We start from the raw sequence: 17,291 nt of genomic DNA on the forward strand, positions 1-17,291 counted from the left end.
TATCCTGTGGCCCAGAACAAAACATTCTTGTTCCCCCCTCTCCCATCAGCTGCTCACCAGCAACAAGCCCTCACAGACTCTCTGAAAGAAAAGCGCCTGATGGCTGGATGGCACCAGAAACATCCCATGTGCTGGGGCTCTCCTAGCTGCCTAAGACCTGAAGACCATGCAAGGTAGTGTCCAGAGAAGTGTCCCTGGCAGTGGCCCTCCAAACTCCTACATAAATAGTGTTTGGGTGTAAACCTCAGAGACCTTCACACCAAAAGGAAGGATATAGAGATCATGTCCTGGTCTTCTGTGCTGGTGGGCTGTCCGTCACATCATCCATGTAACTGACTGGGAGAGAACAACACAGGGAGACTCGCTTCTAAGGCAAAAAGCTGTTGAGAACTCTCAAAACCACTTTCTGATACTTCATAAACTCTTTTTAGGCTTTGTTGGTGCTGATTGTTCAGGTGCTCAAAGGCAGCCTTGAAAAGCTTTTTCTTTGAGGAACTATTTGGTTTTTTCCCTGATGTACAGATCTCTGTCATGCCCGGACCCTCCCAACACAGCTAACTCCAGGGGAAGTTTCTGAGCAAGCCAAAGTCACCTTTTCAGCATTACTGTTTCTCCCCTGGCTGAGAGGCTCATCTGGGTTGTCAGCAACGACGATGCGCAGCCAGGAGCGTGCCTAGCTCCCTCCAGGAGCATAGCTCCAATGGTGATAAAGTTGCAGGGAAGTGGGACAGGGGAGTTTGAGACAGGGTCACCAGAAGACTGTACAAGACAGTGTGGCGACCTCTTCCACAAGAGCCGAAGGGAAGGGCGAAGAAGATGGGATCTGTGCTTACAGAAATGATGGGGCCAGGCAAGTGAAAGCTGCAGGGCACACATGTGTGTATTTCTCCCTGTCACAGTTTTTGCATGCACAGAATATATGCTCATGATTTGCTTATTCTGAGTGCTGTAGACAAAGTAGTCCCGCATAATTATGTTAGCTGCATTCGCTTCTTTCCTGAATTGCATCTTCCTTAAGAAGTCTCTTTTCTGCTCCTTCCAGCCCCTACCTCAGCACTTCCAGGGTGCGTTTCCAAGAACGCTGTAGCATTTCCCTCTCAAAATATCAAGGTTAGATCAGCCCAGCTGCTACCATGATCTTTTGTTAATATCCTCCCCAAATTCCAAATGCCAAGCCCTCCCTCAGCGAGTCCACAGAAAATGCCTACCTGACTCTCAGCATTCGGTGGCTGGGGAGCGAGATGCCAGCAGATGGGACAGGCCTACGTGTTATACACCCCCGGCTCTCAGGGACTCCAGGTTTTGCTGGCAAGATAAGTTCCTCCTCCTATCCCTTAGTTGATGTTTTTGTAGAATCTTGCTCTCCCTGTCTCTCTCTGTCATTACTCCCTTGTTGTTGCTCATGGGAAAGGCTGTGAAGCCAGAAAAAGTCTCCCCCCAGCCTGCATTGATCACAGTGAAGCCATGCCGCAGCCAACACCAGCAGATGCTGTCAGCAAGCTGCACTGGGATCAAAGATTTGTTCTTAAGAAGCATTTCTGTTAAGTTTCCAGAGTAAAAATAAGTTCACCTCTCCTTTCACATTTGAAGAGCTTTTGCTTAACAGCTGATGGAAAGCAAAAAGTCTTCCGCTGTATTGTTATTAATGCCAGCAAATATGGCTGAAAATACACAGGGCTCATATTCATTGCTTGTAGCTTATATTACCCATTACGACTATAATGCTATCAAAGTAATATTCTCCATTTACACCAGGTCTAGCATTTTACCTTGAGTACATATTATAAGCTATCAAAATGCAGTGGCCCATAATGAACACAAAGGTGCCATCTTTATTTAGACACCTCTCAGAGTAGTAGTGCTAGGTCACTAATGCTATTTAGAATTGCTTCTCAGGGTAATTGGTACATCTCTTCTTCCTGAAGTGCTGTGCTTTAATCTTTTCACTCTATAATCTCAGCTCCTTACAAATGGCCACAGAAATATTTGTATTTTCAGAACATAAAGGACAATAAATCAAGAGTGAAGATGCTGCTTGATTCTGACTGTTAAAAGCATTTCAATAGCATCTCCAGGCTGAGCAGATATCTTGCCAATTGCTTTGTGGTCTTGTTTGATTATAGGCAAAGCAACATGTAAGTAAAGGAGAAACTGCAGGGCAGTAACCCCAGGACTGCTTTTGTAAATTAACATGGAGTTTATATCATTCCTCAAAGAATGGCTGTAGTAGGACTTATGCTTGTTTCTACTGAGACATACTATACGCTCATTTATTAGGAACTGCAAAATTAGGGCATTTTCCCCTAGTTATTAAAATCAGGCAATACTGAATTATACACATGTATATGCAAAGATTTACATGTACACATGTATGTTTTAATAGGGATTTTCTCCCTTGCTATTTAGTAAGCTAAATTGCTTCACAGTATTCTGTTCAATTGCTTTCAAAATAACTCAGGTTTTTACTCTTACCATCTTTTCTTCTAAACTTGCTGTTCCAGCAGGAAGCACTGCATAGACAGGCACTCCTTCTTCCAAGGAGCTCTGAACTCCAGTCCCCTGTTTTGGAAATCATGGGACCTACACCACAACAGGCTGGGGTCATGCTTGGCATTCCACTCCTGAAGCTAGGGCTTTACAACACATTTGGGAGTCAGCAATAAACTTACAACCTAAAAAAGTGGCTTAGTAACCACCAAGCCACAGAATTGAAGATGGGACAGAGTCACCTAACACTGCAGATAGTCCTCTGCAGAGCTCCACAAAACACAACTCACACAAACGAAAGGATCTGCCCCCAAGTCTTCTCCTCCACCATTTTTCAGGTTGATATGCCTTACAGTGTTTGAGAAGAGAGACATCTGGAGGTCTCCACCTCATGTAAAATACCTAGTTTGATATTCCAGTCCTGCAAAATAAATCCGAAGTTACCTTAATTCCTTAGAGAGTATCACTGAAGTTAACAGGACTCCGTAAACATGAAGTAGAAAACCTCTCTGAAAGACTGGTGGCCTGCATGGGATGGGAAAATAATCTGCCTTGAAGGAAGCTATGTCTGTATGAATCCTAAATCTCCCAGGACAGATCTGCTTACATGCCATTAGTAACATTCTCTGTACCTTTTAAAGTATAGACTCTGCCTTTTAACCTGCTCCCACTGAACAAAGCCATACCTGTTGCAAAGGACCAACCATCAGAGAGTGACACACGCTGCGCACAATGACAGCCAGGAAAAAAACTGTGTCCATAAACAAGCTAAACATACAAACTTAGGAGAGAGGAATATTTCGAGTCATGATAAATAGTCAGATCACGCTCTACACTTTCCATAAATATTTATCTTAGCAACAATTGGCTAATGGTGAACCAGCTATTAGCCTGCAAAGTAGAGCTCTCCTACTACGAAGTATAGGTTTCCGGTGTGTATGTTGCAGGAGCTATTTGGCCTGGTGAAAAGCGAGGCTGGGTTTAACAAACATCCTCATAATAAGCTGAATTGAAAGGCTTATTTAAGGCTTCAGCCTTTCATTCCAGACCCCTCCAGCTGTCACAATTGTCACATTAGCAGCAGGCTAATGTTTATTCTGTTCTGGGTGATAAATCAGGCTATAAAACAGAATTCTTGCATTTTCTATTCATTATCTTTTATCCAGAGAGTAGGAATTAGGTAAGGAATCAACTTCTAATGTAGGGGGTTTTTATTAGCAAACCAGATTTACATAGTGAAAAGCTACCTGCAAAAAGAACGTGAAAGGTGTTCACCCAAACTGTGTGTTCCAAGGAATCTGATCTCACATTGCTTAATGCCTCTGAGATGAATAAAATTGTAAATTTTAGATTCTAAAATTGACTGTTCGCCCTCTTTGTAGGTACACACATACACAAATATTAATTAGGTCTCAGTTCAACTAGAATACGCCTCAGTTCCACATCCTACATGTGCATACACCCAGTGCTGCCTTTTGCAGCAGAGACATAATATATATTTCTTTATGCTAAACCTTGTAGGTTAGAAGAACCAGAAGCTTGTTAAAATATGTTTGCATTTGCAGATTTTCCTCATCCAAAGGTCTCCCCCATGAAAAAAGGTCCAAGGACATGTAGATTTACAAATCAATGAATTGTACTTTCAGTATATAATTAGGCAGTGGAAATTGAGGTCACTGAGCAGCAAAAGCAACGGTCAGTATCCAGTTCTGAAACGAGATGACAGCTCAGTTTCTTTTCTCTCATTATCTTCTAACAACAGTTTTACAGAGCACAACTGAATCCACTTCTGTGCTGATCCACTTACTATTCTAGTTCTAATACTCGAGGGTTTACTGCTTTAGTCACAGCTCCTGTTCACTGCAGAGTTAAATACATCAAAAAATAAAATGAAGCGCACAACATTCCACCAGCATGTGCCCCAGTCTGCTGGTCTTCAAGAGACAAAGCTACAGGACCTTTAGCTTCCTCAGCGTTCCCCATAACCATGTTACAAACTCAGCTGGCCCATCCCGCCACTGGGCACAGACCTGCTTGGAGCAGCAGCTTGGAGCTGAGAACCGGAGCTCCACTCAGCCCACGCTTCCACGAAACTTTGATAACCAATGCCATGACAACAGAGGGAGGTGGAAAAGACCAGGTCCATAGCTCTGTTCTGTCCTGCTGATTCAGGACTACTATCTCTGACACTGTCCCCCACCTCCTGGGCCTTGCCTGGCAGCTGAAGGCTCACCTCCCTCCCTCGTGAACCACTTCTGTGGGCTCTCCCTTTACTCCTTGGCCTCCACCAGCATTAGGAGTCCCTTAGCAGGAACCCACTGTCCATGGCTCCCGTTTGTGAAAATCTGCTCTGAGTTCACGAAACAATCACAGATTAGAACAGCTTTTTAAAGAAACGTACCATGAGGTCAGCAAAACTCAAACAAGCAGAAAGTTAACCCTCACTGCAGTGTGATACATCACTTGAAAAATGAAATGAAGCCTAAGATTATGTGTACATGACTTTATAAACAAGGCATTTTGAAAAAAAAAAAAAAAAACTATGAAAGTTTTCAGATAAATACAGTAGGTTCAAAAGTAAAACAAGGAGAAAACTGATGGCTCTCTTCCTTCAGACCCGAACACTGGCACGCCGGTGCAATTTTACTCAGAAAGGCGTTGAACGTATCTGTGGTTTCAGTCATGCCTGAAACATGATGAGACACTAGTTACTTCAGTCGCTGGCAGCACACAGGGATTAGTCACTAACTTTTGCTTTCCATTTTAACTAAATCCGCCCTTGTGTATTTCAAGAGACACTAGTGGCTAAAGAGGGAAGCCAGGTGAGCTGCTGTGCTCTCCGGTGCACTTGCTCCTCCTGTATGTAACACAATGATGTCATTATCCTTCTTAACATGCTATCAGACGCTCATCGACACCTGAGACAGCCTACCAAAACCAGCTTGTAAGAAGTTATTCCACCTACTTTCATAACCTGCCACTTGTTTCTCAGCCAGAAAGAAGGAAAAGAAACATTTTGCTGAACCAGCTTTAGTCACAACAATGTGAGAATGCACCAAAGGTAATATGCGTGTCCTCATCGCTGGCCACAGAGAGCTCACAGCTCGTTAACAGCTAAACAATTTTTATAATCCTTAAAATCACTGTGGATTACAAACGCTTTCCTTTTCCTAAAGCCGCGAGTGACCTACAGAACACCAGCCACTCGAGTTTTCTAAAAATATCTCCAATGCAAGCTGGGCGGCAGAGATTATATTACAGGGCTTCTTTCAAGGTCACTTGCAAGATCTACGCTTGCAATGGCTTTAGCATCAGCGTCTCCATTTGGTCCCTGGCGGCGCTGGGAGTGCGTTTTGCAAGAAGCCATCAGCATCCATGCATGCCTGTCAGCGCCAAGCAGTAATAAATTATATTCTTAGAAAATGGTATTGTGTTCTTGTCGGCATCCTGAGGGGAAGGGAAACAGTCTATGCAACTGAAATGACTCTTCATTCGTGGAGAGCTTTGTCAGATACAACCCATTCCACCTCTCCTTGCAGGCTTCCCAGCTAAATCCCAGTCCTGAGGAAAGCCAATAAATACACATTCCTGAAGGAGACCCGAGAACACAGCAACAAGCAAAATACAAACCTCTACCCTCCTAAGAAAAAAGTCTGCATGCCAGAGATGGGATAGAGAAATTCTGAGGAAAAAAGGAATTCCTTAGCAAAGCAAATTAGGTACTTAGTAATTACCTTTACTAATTATCCATAATACAATCATGCACAGCACTTACCAAAGGCTACAGCTACAGGGCAGGTTTATTTTACTCATCTGTTGAAGAAGTCAGATGAAGATTTACCACCATAGACTTGACTCAGTTTCTTCTCCTTGAGGCTCCTCCAGTCACTATGATCTGCATTCCTCTTTTACTGACAGAGCAGATGATAAAGATAACTGGCTACAGCTAATATTAAGTGTCTTCATCTTCTGAGGGATGAGGTTTGTATGCAAAGAAATTCAACTAAAACTAAAAATTTCTCTTCTTGACATCACTGCGGCGTCTGAGCAGCAACATCTCTTCCTGCTGTAAAAGTTAACTGTTCCCCTTACCGACATTCCCACATTTTCTAAAATGCAATTAACATATCTTAATCCTATAGCTAAAGGCATTGGCCTAAACAATATAGTGCATCATTATGTGCCTGCAGAGTCTAAGGATGTAACTTTGCAAGCATCCCAAAGCTATAAATCAATCATTTGCACTGTGAGGTATCACATATATTTGTTGTATTGTATACACACTACACATCTACTAAACTTAAGATACCATACGATACCAAAAGTATCAGAAAGCTTCCAAAACCACTGCAGCCATTTCTTCAAACTCTTTTGTGAATCACTTGTGTTATATCATGCACTATGTAATGTTAACGGCAGTGGTATGACAAGCTTGCCACCACTTCTGATTACAGAACTTTCTTTTTTAGAAAGAAGATTGGAGGAGTGGGGGAAGCAATGAAAAGTGTTAAGTTTCATTTCCTTTAACATACTGACTTCTTACCAGGCTTAGATTCCAAACCTTCACAGAGATCTAGTGGGGATCTCCAATTTCAGTGGGAAACAGCAACTCCCATTCCAGTTGTTAGTGTCTAGTTTTATTTTAATGAGATCAGACTATCCAAAACAGCTCATCCACTGTGTCATAAAACTTCCTAATAAATTTCGCTAGCTATAAAATGTTGATCAGTTATGTGACATTCTGTAATAAAATCCCATAAAACCCAACCCTACTGATTTACATTGTACTTACAGAAAAATGAGTCCAATATCCAACTTCATGCTTTATTGTTGCATTATTGCCACATCGACAACTACAGAAAATTTCCTTTGCAATCATTTCAAGTTTAACATTTGAACATCTTCTGTGTTTGTATGTTATTGTAACATATTTTAAAAGTACCAATAACCATCAATCAGCAATCCAGATCACCAGTTATAATTCTTTATTTTGGGCAAGGTAATGCTTTGGTAAGGACACCTGTGTATAAACATGGATACCTCCCAACAATATAGAATATGCTTTCATACAGAGACATTTTCTAACCATATAGGAATTCCTGCACTCTAAAAGCCACTAAAGCTATCCTGAGAGTTGTACTTGATTGTACAAACTTACATATCCATCTAAGTAATCAAAGACAAAACTCAGGTCTATATATGCTGTATATATTGCATTAACAACCAGGAGCAGTAGTTCATAATTCAAAAGCATTCATGTTCCTAACTTTCAGTATTTGAACAGAAATGCGGTGTTGCTTTCAGAAGATAGAAATATGCATTTCTACCAGCTATTCCTAGACACAGAGTAGAGGTACCCAGCCCCACCTAACTGTGTGGTTCTACACTGAGGTACATTTAGTTTTCCACGGCTGTCAAATGGAGTCAAGAGTGATCCAGCTCATCTTGAAAGACAGTTCCATTTGGTCAAAAACACAATACCTAAACTCTACCGACTGTCTTGACTACACCACCATTGACTACAGCTGGGGTTCTAGATGCTACTTCAGCTGTAGGCACAAGACTAGGAGAGCTGAATCCCATCCAGCTCACCCTTCCCAGTAACAAGAGACTACGATGATCTGCTTCATCGCTGACACAGCTCATTGACAGCTGCTGGCTGCACCATCAACAAGATGCCACTGCTTTTTGTCCTCAATCTGCAAACACTCCTGCCAGCAAATTACCTCATGCAAATATTCCACGAGGATCAAAAATGCTACCCTTATGAATGAGTTACTCACGTGTGAATCACTTGTACACTCATGAGTGGCTATGAACAAGGCCTCAGACGTACCGACATCAGAAACAGAAAGCATTTTTAAAAATTATACATATTCTAAGAGAATAATTTTTATAAACAACACTTGTTTCTTAAGGCAAGTACGGTTATCTAAATAAATTGAAAATAAGGACTACATATATAGGTTGTACATCATTTCTTGGTTGTAGAATAAATATATCCATGAATATCCTTTGTAAAACATAATTTCCATTTCAAGCCTATGAAGAGACGGAAATGCCAGGTCCTTCTCACCCATATGAAGTGAGTTATTCCACTTGTGAAATGGGCCATATTTCACATGATTTTGTTGGTCATTGTTGCTTTAAATCAGCTACTCAGGGAATAATTATTTAATCTGCAGAAATTTTTAAAAATAAAACTTAAAAAAAAAAAATATTTTAAACTCTCCTCACTGATTTTCCATACTATTTGATTTTAAACATAAATGAACAAGTAAAGCCCCAGTGATCCCAAACTTTCACTGATTTGCCAGGTGAATGTTTGCAGCACTAGCTCCAGTACCCATTTTTTTTTTTGAGGTTATTAGAAGTTTTATATACCTAGAGGGTACTAAAGCCTGTACTGTAGTTGTAGCCAGTTAAAAGCAGGAGTACACTTTAAAAATGTAGGTGGAATGTTTAAAAAAAAGTATTTTCCTGGGTTTTATAGAGATGAGTTGTAGAAGGAAGATCACAGACCTAAATGATTTTGAACTGCGTAATCAAAAGATTTCATTATGTGGCCAAAACTAATTCAATTGTTCTATCTGAAAACTAACTATTTTTATTCCCTCATATCCCTTATTCACAATAAGATGACTATGAAAAAAGATGTAATAAGGAACAGAGATTAGGTCATGAAGTTAAACACATTTACTAATAGTATCTCTGAATTTTCAACAGTGATCTCAAACTGTAAGTTAAAAAAGGAAAAAGGTTTTTCTCCAGTTTAAGTTCAATTCTGTCAGGTCCTGAGCTCCTTCAGCTTGCTATTGGAATAAAAAAATATTTTCATAAAAATAAAGCCCCCAGTAAGATCCATGAGATCACAAATCAGTTGCCTACAGCAGCAGTGCTCTTGTGACTCTGATTTCTCTCCCTTCTCCATACCTACAGATCTCCAAATAGAAGAACCTCAGCAAGACTGTGTGAGTGCAAAGGGGTGTAAAGAAGATTCAGTTGGACTTCTGCCCAATTGACAATGTTTTTGGGCCCATTTGTCATCTCACTAGTTGAAATCAGAGGGCACAGCCATTGTGGTGTGACACTGTAGGATACTGAAGACTGCAAAGGTTCTACGTAATCAAGACAACCACCAATTTCTGTCTCACCACAAATGACGAACTCCCTCCAGATAGTAAAGGTACCAGTACAAAAGGGCTATTATTCTTACCAGCTTAGCATAAAAACTACATTAACTATCTGCTATTGCGACACCGCAACTATAAGTACAAGTTTTAAGCTTATTAATCACATTATTCATACTAAAGTTTTATCTTGGCAGTAAGAAAATCTTATAAAAAAACCACCCTTGATCAGCAAATACTTAATAGAGAATTTTCCATCTGGGATAAAACTGAACAATGTCTTCATTCTTATTAACCCTTGAGATTTGAAGTAAAAGGAACAGCTTATTATTTTAGAGGTCGATTTTACTGATTTGACAGTGTGAATCCTAAAGGGTTGTCTTCTCTTGAAAACTTATTCACTGATGGCAGTTTGGCTGAGATTTCGATGGAGAGCTCACTTGCGAGGCTGGTGGATGTGCTGTTTGACATGTTGTGGGTGAGGAAGCTTTTCCACAGAAGGATGTGGTTTCTGATGAGCCACCTGAGCCGCAGCTGGAGGGAAGTCCTTATCACCCTGTTCAAAGAACACATCAGGAAAAATTTAAGAAATCTTAAAAGCGTACTTTCCAGCTCAAGTGGATGTAAGTTTTTAAAAGTGTGAAGAGCAGATGGAAAACGGTGATGCATGTTACTCTGAAGTCCCCCTGTATACATCCGATCTTGCCATTCTTTTAGCCAGCTTCAAAATTTCACTTAGGTTCGTTTCACTTCTTCCAATTACACACACCATACAAGAATGTAGTATCTTAAAGTGACCCGAGAGGAAAAAAACCACATTCCTATCTTCTGTGCTTAATGGCTTTTCATGCTACATCACTTTCACCGCCTTTGTATGGTCAGTTCTACTACACCTATTTGGTTTTTGCAAAGTAACTAGAAAGAGGAAACTACAAATAAGGTAAGGCAGAATGAAAAACTACATGCACAAGAAATCTACTGTAGGAATGCCAGTTCTGTGGGAAGAAAGGCAGGATCTAAAACTACTTTTGACTCAAATCTTAGGCATGGCTGGCTTCTAAGTTTAACATACTCTTTTAACCAGGTCTGCTAGTGTTAGTTCTCACATTCTGCTGTCGGGCAGGCTCAGCTCAGGTGTAACCCTTATGCCACCTTTTTACATCTGTCATTTCTAGGGTCAGTCCCATGAGGTTTTCAAAAGGCAATGGGAAACAACTACTACCAGCGCTCAGTGACAGGGGGAGGAGAATAGCACCACAGCTTCCCTCTTCAGAAACTGGGACAAGCATATCATAAGCCAGAAACTCCCTGAATTTCATTGGCTCATGGGGTGACAAGCTTACATGGAGGTATTTTATATAAAGCTGATGTCTTAGATGGCCTGTTTCACACCTGACCCTGTTTTAATATACTCCCAATTTACTTTCTGTTCTGACATAACTTTTTTTGAAACCTTGATCACTAGTTTAACTTTTTACATTTTTTCCACTTTTCTCTGTACTCCAAGTGGCTTCCAGTTATCAAAGATCTTCTCTTCTCAGACTTGACATTTTCTGCCTTCTTTCCCCCTGATGCTGCTGTTTGCCTTTTTCCGAAACTGTCTGACCCCTCTCACCTTGTTATCTCAAACGGTTGATGTGAATGCAGCTCTTTTATGACTTGTGGGTACTGTAATGGTTGAGCAGATGACAGAGTCAGTCTGTAAGTGTTAGCAGGAAACGCCTATCTTCAAATCAAAATATGAAGGGACCTCAGGATGTCTCTAGACCAACGTCCTGGCCAAAGCAGAGCTAGCTATGAAATCAGACCAACTTACTCAAGGTTTTTAGCTGGTCTGTTCTTGAAATCTCTAAGGATAGAGACTGAATAGCCCCTCCAGGAAACCTGCTCCAATGCCTGAGTGGCCTCTCAGTGAAAAAGTTGTGGGTTTTTTTTCTGTCTAGTCAGGCCCTTCCAATTCAATTTCTGTCTGTTGTCTCCTGCCTGCCTGTCACGCACCACTCCAAACAGACTAGTTCCATCTTCTTGATAACTTCCTTGTAGATGTGGAAAGGCTCCTGTTAGGTCCTCCCAAACTCATCTCTTTTCCTTGCTAAAAAAGTCCTGTTCCCTCAGCCTGTCCTCCCAGGGCATGTGCTCCAGCCCCCGACCACCTTGGTGGCCCTCCAGTGGTTTATCAACACTTTCCATATACTGGGGTGTCCAAAACTGGACGAACTACTCCATACGTGGTATAAAGCGTGCTGAGTAGAGGGGGATAATCCCTTCCTTTGATCTACCAGCCACCTTCCTGTTAACGCAGCCCAGGGTGCTGCTGGCCTTCTTGCTGTCCTGCATGCGCCTGGCTTATGTCCAGCTGCTGCCTGCCATTCTTCTAGCCTCTCAGGTTCTCAGGTCCCTCTGAGTAGCAGCCCTGCCCTCAAACTTATTAACTGCTCCTCTCAATTTGGTGCCATCCCCAAACCTGATGAGGACCCTTCAGTCTGATGAAGGTATTAACCAGGACAGGTCATGGTATATAAACTTCCACTTGACACTGATGAGAACTATCAGGAAACTTAAAATATAATTGAAAAATTACTCTGGGTTCAAAAAAGCATTGATATGCTTTTTTTATTACATAGAGAAGAAATTTTGATACATATTTTGGAGTTACAAAGTATCAGAAAATGATAGAATAATTTTGCACTTCATACTTTAATAAAGTAACCTGGAGCTGATAGCTTACTAAGGATAAGCATCAAGTAACTGATTAGCTAAAGAAGAGGTGAGTTACAAAATCAAGAAAATAGTTTCTTTCCGTTTTGAATCTTTTGCGTGCCTACTAAACTGGGAGCCTGTGGTGGGTTTTTTTTTAAGTGATGTAGGAAATCTCAGACATACAATATCACTACCCTACAATTGTTGAAGTGCTATCAAAATTACTAAATATTAATGCAATAATTAGTAAGAAGTAATGAGGCATCTAAATCATAGAATGGTTAGAGTTGGCAGGGACCTTAAAGATCATCTAGTTCCAACCCCCCTGCCACGGGCAGGGACACCTCCCACTAGACCAGGTTGCTCAAAGCCCCATCCAGCCTGGCCTTGAACACTTCCAGGGATGTGGCATCCACAACTTCCCTGGGCAACCTGTTCCAGTGCCTCACCACCCTCACAGTAAAGAATTTCTTCCTAATATCTAATCTAAATCTCCCGTCTTCCAATTTAAAACCGTTACCCCTTGTCCTGTCACTACGTTTCCTGACAAAGAGTCCCTCTCCGGCTCTCCTGTAGGCTCCCTTCAGATACTGGTAGGCTGCTATAACGTCTCCCCAGAGCCTTCTCTTCTCCATCCCTAAATGTCTAAATAGGTATCCACCTTGGTGCAGATGGAGATCCAGGAAAAACAGCAGTGCCTGTCTCCTATCCCTATGAGCTGGAGAAAATTGCATCAGCTTGCTCTTTCCACCTATGGGATCTGACACAACCACAGCACCGTACAGGTAAACCACCCCATTACACACCCCAGTGATGTAAGGCCATCATGGTAAAGGTACCCACCACGTTAAGCCAGGATAAAAACCCTGTCATGACACACAAGGCATGAATTACTTATTATATGATTAATGGCTAGTTAATACTTATGATTTAGCTTATGGATTTCCAGGTCCTGCCTGATGAATAGCACCTTCAATCCCAAGCACCTCAAGGCACATATGGCAGCTGAAACACGTATCTTCAAAGACATAACCTTACAGGCAGGAGTGTCGCTCCTCATCACTGATCAAGCTACAGCAGCAGTCTTACACATGCAACAACTTTCAAAAGAAAACGAATGCAGTAATATCTAGCTTAGATATGAAAAGAAGATCCAATAAACTTAGAGTGCTAAAATTCAAAGTAAAACGGTGGAAGTAATTTCAATAATAAATAATAATAAATTCACACAAAACTAAAAAGAATGTTCAAAGGGACTTACACAAATATACAAAACATAAAGCCTCTTCTCATAAAAAAGGAAGGGGAATGAAAAAGATTAATTTTTGCTCTGATCAGTGATAATTCTGAAAAGCCTACAATCATTTTTCTATGACTAAAAGAAATTCAATGGTAATCTTACCCTAGCAATGACGCCAGAGATGAACACCGTTGGTTTAGGTGGGCTGAAAAAAATAAGAGGTGTTACTTGTACAAATTATTTAAAAGGTAAAAATGAAAAGTACATCACACATACAACGCAAAAAAAAAAGGTAGCATTTTTGGCAATTAATGAATGTTTCAAACAGACAAGAGGAATTTCCTCTTCAGATAACTATTGCCTTATTAGAACTTATTGCAGCCAAGAACAGACCTGTAGATTTTGGCTGTTACTACTTCACAGTAATTGTGACAGCAGTGAAAGGTTAGTCCAACAACACGCTGTTCCTTACTTAAAGCTAAGAGTCTTTGTTTGCATTGGTTTCTTAATCCTCAAATTTTATATATAAGCTGCCAGCAGTACTTTAGGCTTAGTGTATTTGTATTGCAACAATGAAAATTGTAGTTGGACTAAACTTACTGCTGTGATGGAGAATAAAATAAAATTCAAGTTTATATCTGCCAATCAAACAGATTAAGAGTCTGTCTCAGAAAAAACAACACCCAGTACTTTAAACAATAGATTTTCAAGCAGGTATTTATCTGCTCTGTTACACAGAAGGACAATCATGTCTGCAATAAAACAAATGTTAAAAAACATAAAGCAAAGTCTGTCCTGCTTTTTCATTTGCAGACCTCCACCCATGCCGATAGGAACACTCTCCACATGTAGAATTTGACTCTGAAGCTTCGTCAGCACAAGGAATCAGTTTCCCTGGGCCACCGATCTACTCAACTGACCATCTCCACACGGAGGCCAAAGCACAGCCATATCTAACAGTTCACCCCCGGTGGTGGGCGTTGCCATACTGTCTAAATTATAAATACTCAGCAACTTCAGTGGTCTCCTGGGAAAGTAAAACCACACATCTGTATGGAGTCTGCAGAAGGAGACTGCAGATCGAGACCAGGTGCTCCAGAACATCTCCATAATAGAGGTAATACTTCTGTAAGAAACCTGTGTGACCCGAGGCATTGCAAAGGGAAGGAGGGTGTGGAGGTGAAGTTGTGCCTCCCTCTGAGCATGTCCGTAACCGAGGGCTCGGAGCAGGTGGTTCATTAATTGGACCATGAGAAGGGTCCCTACCCTGTGATGTTACGGTTGACAAGGTTGGAACAACACAAAGCAAACACAAATCAAGTGATTTATTAGATGAATGATACTGATTATTATGATGCACTTTACAACTACACAGCTTGTAAAGATTTATTAATCTTTACAATGATGTTATGTGAAGTTAAATTAACAAGCAGCACAGTATTAGACCTTGACATAACGGACTAATAATTATTGTCTGAGCCCTGCTTAAGTCATGGAATTGCTATACAGTCTCTGAACACCCTAGTTGTTTAACAAGACTCATCATTCCTTCAAGAATTTTTTTAAAGAGTCAGAAGGAGAGGATTAGGAAAAAAAAAAAAAGGAGAAAGGGAGGAAGTTCTGCTCTAAAATACCTCCATTTAAGAATAGTAGTGATACTTCCTGCAACGAGAAAGGATATTTTGATACCATATTAGACTTCTTCAAACTAATTTTCTGTTAGTATGAATTAATAACAAGCCAAGATCAATAGCAAACCACTTTCATTTTATCCCAATTGTACTGAGCCAATTAGTATGTTACAGCCTGCATGAGATTTCTTGGATGCTGAGTAACAAACTCAAAGAAATAACTCTGACTGAGAAAACACAGATGTACCACAGTGGTTCAAGGTACCATTCATAAACTAACACCATGACATTATAAAGGAAATGAACAGTAAATGGAAAAAAAGAAAAAAAAAAGTGTGGCAAGTTATTCTTCAACTATACATGGAACCTGGCATTAGTCACACTCAGAGAAAGTGTTATTTGTTTGACATTGTATTATTAACAATATTGGATAGTGAGAAATTCAAATCAGATGGATTTTTTCCTTATATTCTTACTATGACCTTTCAGTGTTCATTATGCTTGGATGATGCATGAAATTCAAATCAACACTTCCCAAAGAGCCTGGATTTGCTGAACGTGCTACCACTTGTCTGTCTACCACCAGACTGTATTATCTGCTGTCTGTTCCTTACTTCTTGCTTTAAAAACAGGTTAAATGCTCTGTGGCTTTGGCCAAAAATGACAACTGGAAGGAATCTCTGGCATAATGGCTGTTTCAAAAACAGCTTTTCTCACTGCAAATCATAAAAGTCTTCTCAGAAACTCTGGTCTTCTGTTCAAAATGTCATGTTATTAATATTCAAAGGACCCAAGCTTGCAAGTGCCAAGTTTCCTAGGTACACAGTAAAGCTGGATAAAGTTAGAATATTCGGTACATTTTTGTACTTATTTTTACTTAGTTGTATGTTCTTTTGTCTAAGCAACTAGGCTGAAGATCCTGTAAGGATCCTTTTCAGGATCAGTTAAACTTCAGACTGGATCTTTAGCTTATGTTTCAGCTAGTACTGCAGAATTAGCTAATGTATCTTTATAAAGACGACAAAAATCAGCAATACCATTTTCCTGGTAAAATTATACCCTTCAGATATAAAGCGTTTATCTTGAACTCTATCATGAAATAACATATTTAGCCTTGTTTGCATGCATTTTGTTCTGGGACTGTCTTCAGTTGCACTGTCTTAGGAACAGGACACTAATTAGAACCATCCCATGGGTGTGTGGGAGGCACCAAAACGCCTCACACTAACTCGCCTAAGGTTAATGTGGAACATTATAGGACAGCACAGAGCAATTCACTGAGACATAGGGAAGAACCTAATAGGAAAACAGAGTTGTAAAAACATATCTACATCCAGATGCAGCTAGAAAAGATTTGTCCTCAACTTTCACCCTTGTTTGTCCTCTCCACGGCTTTTTGATTGGACTCTTCTTGCGTTATGCTAGATTTCCAGCTTCTAAATGGAAGAACTAATGGGAACACTGGCGTGGCTTCCAGCTTGAGCACCTCTACCCTCCATTCACAAAGACCTTTTACAGAAATCCTGGCATTAATCTCTGGCTGACCTGAGTTCCCACACTCTGCAGGCACACACTGTAATGAGGCTTCACTAGATTACACTGTCCCAGAAAAGATCTTGGAAAATTTAGTATTATCAGTTATCTTTGATTATCTAGAGAACCAGAATCAGGCCAGAGCATATATAATCATACATCTATACTATGAAGAATTCAAGATCAGAGAAAGGCCTGGATAATCACTCACTGATTTCACACTTTGATTTCATTCTCAAATGAGAGAAATCTTTCTACAGATTAACTTCTTCGCAATAAATTCAATATCTACTGCCAGACTGTCAAAGCATTGGCTTTTGCAGACCCAGATTAGCTGCCAGGACTGTAACTCCATAATTACACTCTGGGACATCTACTGGGATTGCAGTGTTGCAACATCACTCATTATCTTTCCCAAGAACCTACCAAAAATAGAAACAAAAATGGAGAATATGCATAGGCTATCATCGCTACATTTGTAAAACACTTTCAAGTGCTTTAAATTCTACTGGTGTTTTATGCAAAGCACAACCTACATTTCCAGTATTTTGTAAGCTGTGATGGTTGCTT

The 17,291-nt window shown here is 40.5% G+C and overlaps 1 protein-coding gene across 1 annotated transcript in view; it reads right to left on the reverse strand.

Annotated features, from left to right (window-relative positions):
• Positions 1-7,104: 7,104 nt before the first annotated feature.
• Positions 7,105-17,291, reverse strand: part of DAP (death associated protein) — a 54,938-nt gene continuing 44,751 nt past the window's right edge. Inside the window, exons 3-4 of the mRNA XM_074146469.1 lie at positions 13,720-13,762; positions 7,105-10,173 (exon numbers count right to left, since the gene is read on the reverse strand). Coding sequence (XP_074002570.1) covers positions 10,054-10,173; positions 13,720-13,762 — 163 coding nt within the window. The 3' untranslated portion in view covers positions 7,105-10,053. The remainder of the gene's footprint in view (positions 10,174-13,719; positions 13,763-17,291) is intronic.

This window comes from Numenius arquata, chromosome 4, assembly GCF_964106895.1.
Source record: "Numenius arquata chromosome 4, bNumArq3.hap1.1, whole genome shotgun sequence".
Lineage (NCBI taxonomy): Eukaryota > Metazoa > Chordata > Aves > Charadriiformes > Scolopacidae > Numenius > Numenius arquata.